The sequence below is a fragment of the Balaenoptera borealis genome (genome assembly GCF_965194805.1).
Source record: "Balaenoptera borealis genome assembly, chromosome: 4".
In the NCBI taxonomy this organism is placed as follows: domain Eukaryota; kingdom Metazoa; phylum Chordata; class Mammalia; order Artiodactyla; family Balaenopteridae; genus Balaenoptera; species Balaenoptera borealis.
The window spans coordinates 120,342,270-120,354,427 of NC_138861.1; the positions used below are offsets into that span (position 1 = coordinate 120,342,270).

The 12,158-nt window shown below is 35.8% G+C and overlaps 1 protein-coding gene across 6 annotated transcripts in view; it reads left to right on the forward strand.

Annotated features, from left to right (window-relative positions):
* SEC24B (SEC24 homolog B, COPII coat complex component) overlaps positions 1-12,158 on the forward strand; it is a 92,864-nt gene that overhangs the window by 38,496 nt on the left and 42,210 nt on the right. For 3 of the 6 annotated variants that reach the window (XM_082389159.1, XM_082389160.1, XM_082389163.1), the window contains one exon: positions 2,465-2,569. The exons of the other annotated variants lie outside the window; for them this stretch is intronic. In XM_082389159.1, the coding sequence (XP_082245285.1) occupies positions 2,465-2,569 (105 nt within the window). The remainder of the gene's footprint in view (positions 1-2,464; positions 2,570-12,158) is intronic. 6 annotated transcript variants of the gene reach the window in all.

A 12,158-nucleotide genomic window follows, 5' to 3' on the forward strand; every position in this document is an offset into this window, starting at 1 on the left:
GCGTCCCGCCTCTTGGTTTTCTAGATTCATACCTTGGAAGCTCTGCTTAAGACAAAATGAATTGGGGGTGTGGCATTCCTTCCTTGTTTGGTGGTGATGGCTGGGGTGGGAGGTACCCCAGGACATTTCGACAGTGTGCTGTATACAACCTAGAGCAGGGCATTTAAATATGAATTGATTGTTATTCTGGAGCTCTTAACCGTTCTTCTGTGGATTAACTAAAATATCATATTCTTCTGCCGTTAGTATTCCCAAGCTTTTAACAAAGTTTACTTAAACGAGCAAAGGAAGGCTAAATTCTGAGCCTTAAATATTGAGTCGCAGTTGGGAAGAGCTTAAATCTTGATGCTTTCATCTCCGGCCCTTCTCAAAAAGGATTGCATCTTTTTTTTAGGACAGTAAAATTAAGTATGTTGTGTGACATTCTGTTAATACAGTACGTTGGCAACAATTGTATAATCTAAAATGATATTGTAATAAATAATATTACTCTGTTCTTATTTATAGGTTTGTTCTAGTGCGTTAAGTAGTTGCTCTATAAATTTTTCTTTAATCATTGGATAGCCATCTCATTTGCTTCCAATTAAGCATTGGATATTTTTCCAATAATATGTGATATCTGTTTTTATTCAGTAAATCTGGAAAAAGAGAGGAAAATATTTGTCTTATAATACATATAGGTTTGCCCCATGCTTTGGCTTCTTTGATTAGAGTCAGCAGTCTACAGAATGATTCAGTCATGAAAAGAATGGATTTTCTTCCTGCTTTTTGGCCTCTCTTAGCTTAGCACAGTAAATGTAATTTCTTTTTTTTCTTCTTTCTCTTATTTCTGCTTATTATATACATACCTACATGTGTACTTTTTTTCTTTTTTTCATTTTCTCTTTTTACATGTGTACTTTTTAAAGTGCAATGCTAATTGGCATTTTGGGAAAGTACTTTGTTTTTAAAGAAGTTCTTAAATTGAAGAATTTCTTTTCTATAAAATCTTTTTACTGTTAACTTATATCTGTTATAAACTTCTTAGTATATTTAACCTAAGGTCTAATATTAGTCAAATTTTCATTTTAACTAGGCCTTTATTAGAGGAACATGCCACTCTGAATTTGGTCTTTCAAGGTATCAAGTTTATTTTTTGTGTTGCCTGAACTTATTTTACATTGATTTTTACTTTCTCAGATGAATTTGTGATAACTGCCATTTTATCTGTATCTAAAACATGTTTCAGCAAAGCTAGCAGATTTTTCCATGACTTCTTTAGTCATGAGGATAAAAGCTTCATTCATATACAGTTTAACCTTTGCTCTCTTCTAAGTTCAGATTTTACTCTTTAATAGCTTTTTTCTTACTGTAGGCATGAGTTATGTTTCTCCATGCTAATTAAAAAGGTCATCTGGAAAAAACAATAAAGAGAGCATCAGAGGTGTACCACATGATTTTTTCGGTGAGGCAGGGCTTCATTGTGCTTCCAATATTGTGAAATGTTCTTGAAAATCCACACTATGTTACTGTTTTTTCAAATTGAGCTATAAGATTTTTCTTTGTAAGGATGTTTATTCTTATTTATGAAGCATTTGCATTTTTAATTAAGTTTTAAAAATTTTCCCCCTTAGAAATTTTGTGGATGTTAATTTTTTTGTCTTGATTTTGCTAGATTAATCAAATAATAAAAATATGCAATCAACTTTTTTTTTTTAAAGGAAAGTACTATACAGTTACCAGTTGTTGTGCCTTTTCCACAGACTCTGTTTTCTCTTGCTGTATCTCACACTGAGGACTAGTCTCATTCACCTACTTCAGACTCACATGTAGGCATTAGTCTGATGCTGAGATGATTGGCCATCTCAGAAAATTTGCTTTTCTGTAATTGTCTCACTTGTAGGGCCACAGTTAATAAGCCTTTTTTTTTGAGCGTCTACTCTGAGCAGAGAACTATGCTCAATACAGTTCTTTTCTTTAACTGTCATTCTTTTTCCGTTATGAGAACTGAGTTACCAGCAGGGTGGCATTAGCAGAAGGAAGGTACCAAGTAGCTGTACTTGTGTTGTGTGCTATATAAATTCATTTCAGTAGAAATGATCACTGCTCACCAAGAATACACAGTCCCAAAGGAAGTACACCACAAGGGCCCCAAGGTCAAAGAAGGTAAACATATATAGAGCTCAGTAAAATGTTCAGAGAATATCAGTGCAGTTTCCTAAATATTAACAGTGTCAGACATGGTACTTTTTTTTTTACACTTAAACCAATTAGTTCATATTAAAGCTGCTTTTACTAAACTGCTTCGCAGAGATTTTCTAACGGTTTGTTTCAGTTTTGATAATAAATTAGCTGATATTAATATGCATGCTGGGATGTTCTTCGGAATGTCAGAGTTCTTTCTCACTTTTAATGCAATGTCAGAATTTTATTTCTCATCTTTCCTGTTGGTTTGACTCTTGTGTTTGTGCTTTCCACTTTACAGGCATGCAGTATGGTGAATATGTTAATAATCAAGCTAGCTCCGCACCAACTCCCTTGTCATCCACTTCCGATGATGAGGAAGAGGAGGAGGAGGATGAGGAAGCAGGTCTGCTTTAGCTTTACACCAGTTCTTGATCTTTTCCTACTCGAGTTTTCTTTTTATGTCCACAGTCTTACTAGTCCTTAAAAAAATGTGTCTTTGCAGATTTAGCTCAATAGCTTGGTTTCAGTTATAGAAGGTTGGGTCACTCGAAATGAGGTGTTTTGCATGTTTATTTGTTTTGTGTTTTCTCCTTTGGACATCTCTACCATTTTGTAAGTAACGATGCATTTTTCATGATGATAGAGTGCTTTCTTCTTTCCGAAGTGCATTTTCTCTCATGCCACATGCAAAAGAATGAGTCCTGACTGAAGCTTTTGGCTGATGATTGCTGTAGCACTCTTTTAGGATTCCTTTTAGGGATGTTTTATTTTCTGCTTTGCATGCTACTTTAGTCTAATCAAAATGAATCATGTGGACTTTATAAAAGTGAAAGAGAAATAGGACATTGTTCCTCTGAAGTCCTTGTGGCCTTTCCTGTCATATATTTAGAAGACCCCAAATTTTTATTTTCCTGCTTCATGAAGTAGTAGTTCACATCATGCTAGGTGAAGAAACTGTGCATGCGATTATGTGTTGCAGGCTGTTTAATATCTTTTTCTGCCTTTGATAAGTATAACTGTTGAGTATTAAGCTATTCAGTTCGTCCATTAATTCTAATAGTTTGACTGAAGCAATAAGTGATGATCTTTCAGGTTATTATACATGACCATGATTCTCTGTCTGTTATCTTTATAATTGAGTGGAAGGATTTGCTCTGTAAACAATCCGCTTAACTAAAAGTTTCCATTTCCTTTGCATTTTTTAAATATTCAAATCCTTATGCATGATTTGAGGTGATGGGTTGAAAATAGAGGGTTCCAGATGGAGAGTAATTTTTCTTACCTTAAAAATCTACATACCCATTTATCTTTCTGAATTTGGGGTAATTTTTTATTTTATATAATTTCAATCTTATAGAAGAGTGAAAGGAACTACCGTATACACTTTACCATTTTTGCCGCATTTGCTTCTCTCTATAAACATTTTTTCCTACGTCATTTGAAGGTGGAGATATCACGAACCTTTACCTCTAAATACTCCAGTATGTATTTCCTGACTGTAAGGGCAATGCCTTACATAACATAAACACAATACAGTTGTCAAGAAATTGAGCACTATTGCAATAATATCTGTTACACAGTCCATAGTCAAATCTCAACAGTTGTCTCAGTGAGATCTTTTATAGCTGTTTCCATGGCCCAGGGTCATGCACTGAATTTAGTCGTCATTTCTGTTGAGATTCCTTCAAACTAGAACAGTCCCTTAACCTTTCTTTCTCTTTCTTGACTTTGACATTTTTGAATAATAGAGGCCAGTTATTTTGTAGAATGTCCCTCAGTTTGGGGTTATCTGATGTGTACTTGTGATTAGATTCAAATCATGCATTTTTTGGCAAGATTACCACTGAAGTAATGTTGTACTCTCAGTACATTCTGTCCAAGGCATATGTTGTTGATTTGTCCCCATATTGATGATGTTAACTTTGATCACTTGATTAAGATGGTGTCTGCCAGGTTTCTCACCTGTAAAGGTACTTCTTTTTTCCATTGAAATTAATAAGTAATTTGTGGGGAAATTCTATGATACTACATAAATTTCCTGTTCTTTTTTTTAAACCGTCACTCATTAGTTTTAACATTCATTGGTGATTTTCTAGTTCCAACATTCCCTCTATATTTATGAGTTCAGGTTTCATTGTGAAGAAGAGCTTTCCCTTCTCCCTTGTTGATTTCTTTGGGTTCATATTGACTCATGGATTCTTATTTTATTCAGTGGGTAATAATCCATTAGTGTCATTAATTATTTTGATAGCAACTTGTCCTGGCCAGTAGCAGCTCGTTCAAACTGTCTTTTTAAAAGGTTCCCATGAATCTTTAAGCACTTATTTTAAGTACCTTAAGTCCTCGATAAGACGTTCCTAGCTCGTCTTGTATTTGGGCTGCTGCAAGCCTGGGACAAACCATTTCCTTTAGTCCTGGTGCCTGTAGTAGAGAAGGGTGTTTCAGAAACCAAGATCTGCTTGTAACGTGTGGTCTTTGCTGATGATGGGTCATTGCTCCCAGGCCCTGAATGATTATTATTATTTAATGTATGTATTATTCAGATCCTACATATGTCTCACTTTTTAATCTCATGATCCTTATTTTACACATTTCAAAAATGTGTTATTTTGCGTAATGTTATTTGTCAGCCTAAATTACCCCCGTTTTTGTTCTGCTTACAATTAGGTGCAGTGGTTGAAAACCGCTTTTCCTTACTTAGACAGAAAAAAAAAAATTGGAAAATCAAAAAGATTTAGCATTTATGGCTTTTCTCCTATCACCTTATCTTATTTAACTACTTTTTTCTTGAATATATTACAGATTAAAAATCCCTAAATTCTTAACTCACAGCATTTAGATTTTAATAATACCTAACATTTTTGAGTACTTACTGTGTGCCAGATGCCGCACTAAAGAGCTAAAAGCTGTGGGGTTTTGTGTCTTTTCTTCTAAATTCGAATCCTGACTTTGTCACGTACTAACTTTGTGACCTTAGACAAGTTTCTTAAACTCATTGAGTCTCAATGTACTCATCTGTAAATGAGGAATCATAACAGTAACAATTACATATGGTCGTTTTGAGGATTGAAGGTATTCTTCGTAAAGAGCTTAGAACAATGTCTGGCAAATGGTAAAATCTCTCAAAAAAAAATTAGGTGTCATTACTAACATTGAGAACATGTTTTTATCTCAATTTGTTCTTCTCAACAATCCTGCGAGGCAGAGATAATTGGCTCCATTTTGCGGATGAGTTGACTGCGATCTGAACATGTATAGTAACAGTTGTCTCTGGTCACACAACTCCTAAGTAGCAGAGTGGAGATTCAAACCGAGGTCTGTCTGCAGAGAGGTGTGAAGAGGATAGTCTTTATCTCCTAGTGAGAACACAAAGCCCTGGAATAGGTGGGAACTAAAGGGCACATGGCAGTGGTCACCATGGCATTTCTTACATGTTGTCTTCCTCCTTTGCCTTTTTTATTATGCAGCAAAACAATGACTGGACTATGGACATTTTTACTAGGATCCTGGTGTTATCTCTTCATGGTTTGTTAAAAAAAAAGTCCTATTTTTGTTGATTGCAAATTAAAGGGACATTCTAAGTGAGGGGAAAGAAAAAATGAAAAGGAAATCTAGCTTTAAAATGAATTTTATTTTATTTTTTAAATCCTGCTCAGTTACAGTATTTTTTTCATATGTAAAAAAAGTAGAAGAATGCCTCAAATTGGTGCGGAGATTACATATAAGTGTATCTGTCAAGTAGAGATTTTGGAGTGCTCTATTTTTTAAGCATTTCAGTGGTATTCATTCCCTATAATCATGAGATTTTTGTGTGTTTAGTTTATGTGGATTATTCTCCAATTTTGGAAAAATTTATTAAGCGGTAATGAAATATCAACTAGCAAGCAGGTTTGGAAATCAGTAATAATCTTCTTTATAGTTATATTTAAAGTAACTATCCTCTTATTTTTGCTTTTCATTTATTAAAGCTTAGGGTTTCCTTGACAGCGGGTCTATCCAGGAGTCAAGTACACGGATATTTATTTAAAACTTTCAGTTTTAAAAGGAAATTTTGATTTCAGTTCTGATTTTACATTAAACCATCTAATTTTTTAAATTACATGCTACAAATAGGCTTCCTTTTTAAGGTTTCCTCATTAAATGCACACTTGGAAACTAAAATAGGATTTTGTACTAGAGGCAGTCTTATGTTTTCTTGGCAGCTTCTAAAAGTTCAGAATTGTTGGAGAATAAACTTAAAGAAAGCTTGAGCAGATAGCAAGCTATCAGGTTCCCATAATGGTTATATCTTAAACTCCTCACTAAGTTTATTCAGTCACAGGTATTCACTCCTTCAGTTGTTAGTGCTAGAGTGGACCTTTTATTAGTTTTAGATTCAGTACTGAAGACAAGTACTGTCATACCTATACTAGTAAGAAATACTAACTTGAAAATGGGAGTGAAAGGGAGTAAGCAGTGAAAGAGGGAAGTAAAAAACCAAAGATCAGTATCAGCCCTAGTCCCTGGGAGACACTGTCAGCTAATGTTCTGTCACCTGCTATCCATACGCCCAGTGCCTTTCCTCTAGGGAGTTTTCAGGTTAGGAAGAGGCCAGAGGACAACAGGAAGCTCTCTCCCATGCCTCTAGTAATGTGACAGCTTGATGCTATATTTTGTAAATGATGTTAGGAAAAAACTTCTGATTTTTTCATAATGAGTTTTAAGGTGCTAGTCAGTTTTTATTTGACTTTCACACAGGCTAATAGTAATTATTCAGTGCCAGGTACTATGTCACAGATAATGATATGTTTATGGTTTGCTTGGATATTTTAAAAAGTAATGTTGTATTTTGACACAGAACAAATTAAGTCAACTCCTGTAGATAACAGCACAGTATTGGCCTTATCGCTAACTTCCACAGAAAATTCTTCTTCTTTTTTTTTTTTTAATTCAAGTATATAATATGGTATTGTTAACTATAATCATTATGCTATACATTAGATCCCCAGATCCCTAGAACATGTATAGCTGGAAGATTGTACTCTTCGATCAACATCTTCCCTTTCCTTCCACCACTCCCCTACCCCCCGCCAAAGAAAATCCCTAAAAGGGTTCAAATCTATCTTTCTCTTTAACTGATGTACTATGTGATTATTTTAACAAATAAATATCTTTCAACTAAATTCAATACATATTGAATTTAGTATATTTTTTAAATTTTAGAAATTGAATACATGTCCTAGGTCTGTGAAGGATATAAAAAGATATCCATGCCATTAAGAACAGTATTAGTTTCAGGGTTTTCAGTATTCATATACACTGAAAAGAAAATGTGGTCATGTGTTTGCAGATGATACCTGTTAGCTGAACATCTAGCTTGCAAACATCCTGTATATATAATTGCTATAGCTGGAAACTCCAACCCTCTGTACAGTGGAAGAGGGCAGAGTATTAGGGCTATAGCAGAAGGAGATTTGGTACCAGTGTCCAGAGTTAGAATTCAGAAGGCACTTTCAAATAGAAATAGTGATTGGATGGTGATTGGATGTCTAGGCTAGCCCTAAAACTAATTAACTGAAATACTAAACATTTGCAAATGCTTTATATTTTCCAGCCTGTCATAAATGTATAGTGTTTAATCAATAATATGGATTATGGGTTTTTTAAAGAGTGCTTATGACTTGGGATAATAAATGCCAGTTATTTCATTATTTCTTTGAAAAAGTGTGTTCTGAGTTCTGAACAACCAATTTATAAACAAATTAATAATTCCCTATTTGTGAGCTTGATTAAAAACCCAAGAAGCTCACAGTCTGACTTGGAATATAGAACAAAATGATAGTAAGTCCTGTGTTAATCATAGTGTTTTATAGGAATACATAGGAGAATTTGGAAACAGAGGTAGGGTGGCATGACAGGGAGGATTCTGGAGGGCGGGCAGGGGAACCTAAACTGAATCTGAAAGAACTTGGAATTGGGCAAGTGAGGGATCTGGGGAGAGGCAGAGACACTTTTTGAAACAAAGCAAGACACTTGAGAGAAGGTAGCATATTTGGGGAACTTTAGTGAGTTTGGGACCTATGGTTTGCAGAGAGCAGTGGCAAGAAGAATTGAATGAGGGTGAGTAGGATGGCTGGGTAAGATCTTTAAGAACCTTACATTTCCTAGTAAGGAGTTTGGATTTTATCTTGAAGGTAGTGAGAGGTCACTGAAGGAGTTTACATGGGAAAATAACGTAACCAAACTTGCATTTTGGAAATGCAAATTGATTTTGCATTTACAGAAGAAATTGATTAGAGCTTGAAGCTTTTGGAATAAGCCAGTAAGAAATAAGAGTTCTTAGACTAAGGAAGAAGGAAGATTGGAGACGGGGGCGGGGGGGGGGGGAGTATTAGCAGAGTATTACCGAAAGAAGAGAACCATTTTTACAAATCAAAAGTAACTTGGTTCACAGTGATAAATGTTAAGGAAAGTCTGAGAACAAACGATTGGCCTTATCCATCAGGAGGTTCTTGTCTTGGTCTTTCTTTTCCCCTCTTTTGTAGCACTGTTTTAGCATAGGAAGAGGGAAGAGAAAAAAAAGAAGAACATTTCCTGAGTCTCTGGCTAGTATCTGTTTAATTTATATCTGTTATAGCTGTTTAATCTTAACATTAGGCCTGTGGAGTAGGTGTTATAACATCTGTTTTTACAAATAAGGAATGGCTCAGAAATGTTAGGAGTCTTGTCCATTTTCTCTCAACTGGTAAGTGGTAGAGATGGAATTTGACTTACAGTTTTTCCATATTTTATACAAGTTATGGGAAATGAAATCTCAAATTACCTGGTTAATTTCAAATTGAACAATACTAGTAAGTAAGTACATTAGGCTTTGTTGACCCATAGAGAGAGAATGGCTTAAGTTTTTTTTAGAAGGCTTCAGTGCATCCTGATTTTTTTCCCCCAACTTCACAGATTCTGAGCTATTCATTTGACCTTACTCCTTACTTCCTCAGATTCAGCTCCCCCTCTTTTCTGACTTCCCCTTTTCTTCTCGCAACCTGTGACATACAGCCAGTAAAAGAATGAGGGAAAATGTTTCCCAAGTATTACATTCATATTCACCCTCCGTTTGATCTCAGAATATTTGTTATCACTAATTGTAGCGTGAAGTGACTAAGGCAAACTAGACCTATCAGAGGATTTAAGAGTGGTGACAAGTACCAAAGCTTCTCATTCGACTAAAACTAGCTTGTATTTAGAAAGCAGTATTTTGCTTGGTATCGTGGTTCCAAATATCAATACAGTAGCATAGCTGCCTCTATATACTAATAATATGACAGGGAAGCAGATATCATAGGTGATTACAGTACAGCTTGAAAAGTACAGTAATTCAGGGTTAAGAAAATGTCCCTATATAGGAGAAGAAATGATTTCCATTGGCATGTCAGAAAGGTTTTAGGAAGGGTTTGAAATTTGAAGGATGAGTAGGAATTTGCCATGTGGAAAAAGAAAATCTAGGCTAACAGACCAATATGTACGGTACATAACACAACAAATAGTGTATTGGGATGAAGAGTGAGAAGTTGGGTGTGACTGTGTCATAAGGTAAAAGAGGGAAGATGGTACAAGAACAGGTGGGAGATGGAGGTGACAAGGAAAGTAGAAGACAAATTTTGAAGTTTTTTTTATGGCAGTATAAAAGCATTTAGACCTTATTCTGTAAAATGGTAGGGGAACTAGTGAAGGTGTTTTTAAGCATGTTTAGAATATTGACATGTTTCATAATGTACCTTTTTAAAAAATATCATTTTGATTTGTGTTGGCAGTAATGGCATAACCTAATTAGAATTAATCTGAACAATAAGTTTTAGCAAAGTTTGAGTCTGTTTAGTTTAGTGGTTCATCTGGATTTATAACTTTTATTGTTGCTTTGATATTTTAACAAGTTCAAAATAGAGATTTGCATTTGTTCTTTTCTTCTGAAAGTGAATTTAAAAATTTTTTTTAAATTATTTATTCAGCTGCATTGGGTCTTAGTCGCGGCACGTGGGATCTTTTGTTGCAGCACACAGTCTCTTCGTTGTGGCGCACAGGCTCTTCGTTGCTGCACTCAGGCTTCTCTCTAGTCGAGGCGTGCAGGCTCTCTCGTTGTGGTGCGCGGGCTCTAGAGCGCATGGGCTTAGTTTCCCCCACAGCATGTGGGAATCTTAGTTCCCCGACTAGGGATTGAACCCGTGTTCCCTGCATTGGAAGGTGGATTCTTAACCACTGGACTACCAGGGAAGTCCCTGAAAGTGAATTTTATTTTATTTTTTTATAAATTTATTTATTTATTTTTATTTTTGGCTGCATTGGGTCTTTGTTGCTGCGTGCAGACTTTTCTCTAGTTGCGGCGAGCGGGGGCTACTCTTTTTTGCGGTGCACGGGCTTCTCATTGGGTGGCTTCTCTTGTTGCAGAGCACGGGCTCTAGGTGCGCGGGCTTCAGTAGTCGTGGCGCCGGGCTCAGTAGTTGTGGCTCACGGGCTCTAGAGCGCAGGCTCAGTAGTTGTGGCGCATGGGCTTAGTTGCTCCGTGGTATGTGGGATCTTCCTGGACCAGGGCTCGAACCCGTGTCCCCTGCATTGGCAAGCAGATTCTTAATCACTGTGCCACCAGGGGAGCCCTGAAAGTGAATTTTAAACTAGCAGGTTTCAAATTATCCAATAAATAAAATAGAATATTTCTATCAAATTAATACTTTAAAGTTTGTTACTATAGCATTATTATCTAAATGGGCAATATTTTTAAGCATTAATATTTGATTTGACATGGAAAGAAGAAGCTAAGCAGCATAATTAAGTAGTATTATGTATTATGTACCTGTTAATCCTATACTCCTAATTTGTCCCACCCCCTCCTCCCCTTTAGTAACCATAAGTTTGTTTTCTATGTCTGTGAGTCTGTTTTGTTTCGGGTTTTTTTTTTTTTTTTAATTTTATTTTATATACTTTTTTATACAGCAGGTCCTTATTACTCATCAATTTTATACACATCAGTGTATACATGTCAATCCCAATCGCCCAATTCATCACACCACCCCCGAACCCCCGCCGCTTTTCCCCCTTGGTGTCCGTATGTTTGTTCTCTACATCTGTGTCTCTATTTCTGCCCTGCAAACCGGTTCATCTGTACCATTTTTCTAGGTTCCACATATATGCGTTAATATACGATATTTGTTTTTCTCTTTCTGACTTACTTCACTCTGTATGACAGTCTCTAGATCCATCCACGTCTCTACAAATGACCCAATTTCGTTCCTTTTTATGGCTGAGTAATATTCCATGGTATATATGTACCACATCTTCTTTATCCATTCATCTGTCAATGGGCATTTTGGTTGCTTCCATGACCTGGCTATTGTAAATAGTGCTGCAATGAACATTGGGAACATTGGGGTTCATGTGTCTTTTCGAATTATGGTTTTCTCTGGGTATATGCCCAGTAGTGGGATTGCTGTATCATATGGTAATTCTATTTTTAGTTTTTTAGGGAACCTCCATACTGTTCTCCATAGTGGCTGTATCAATTTACATTCCCACCAACAGTGCAAGAGGGTTCCCTTTTCTCCACACCCTCTCCAGCATTTGTTGTTTGTAGATTTTCTGATGATGCCCATCCTAACTGGTGTGAGGTGATACCTCATTGTAGTTTTGATTTGCATTTCTCTAATAATTAGTGATGTTGAGCATCTTTTCATGTGCTTCTTGGCCATCTGTATGTCTTCTTTGGAGAAATGTCTATTTAGGTCTTCTGCCCATTTTTGGATTGGGTTGTTTTTGTTTTTTTAATACTGAGCTGCATGAGCTGTTTATATATTTTTGGAGATTAATCCTTTGTCCGTTGATTTGTTTGCAAATATTTTCTCCCATTCTGAGGGTTGTATTTTCATCTTGTTTATGGTTTCCTTAGCTGTGCAAAAGCTTTGTTTTGTTTTGTATATAGATTCATTTGTATTATTTTTTAGATTCCACATATAAGTGATATCATATAG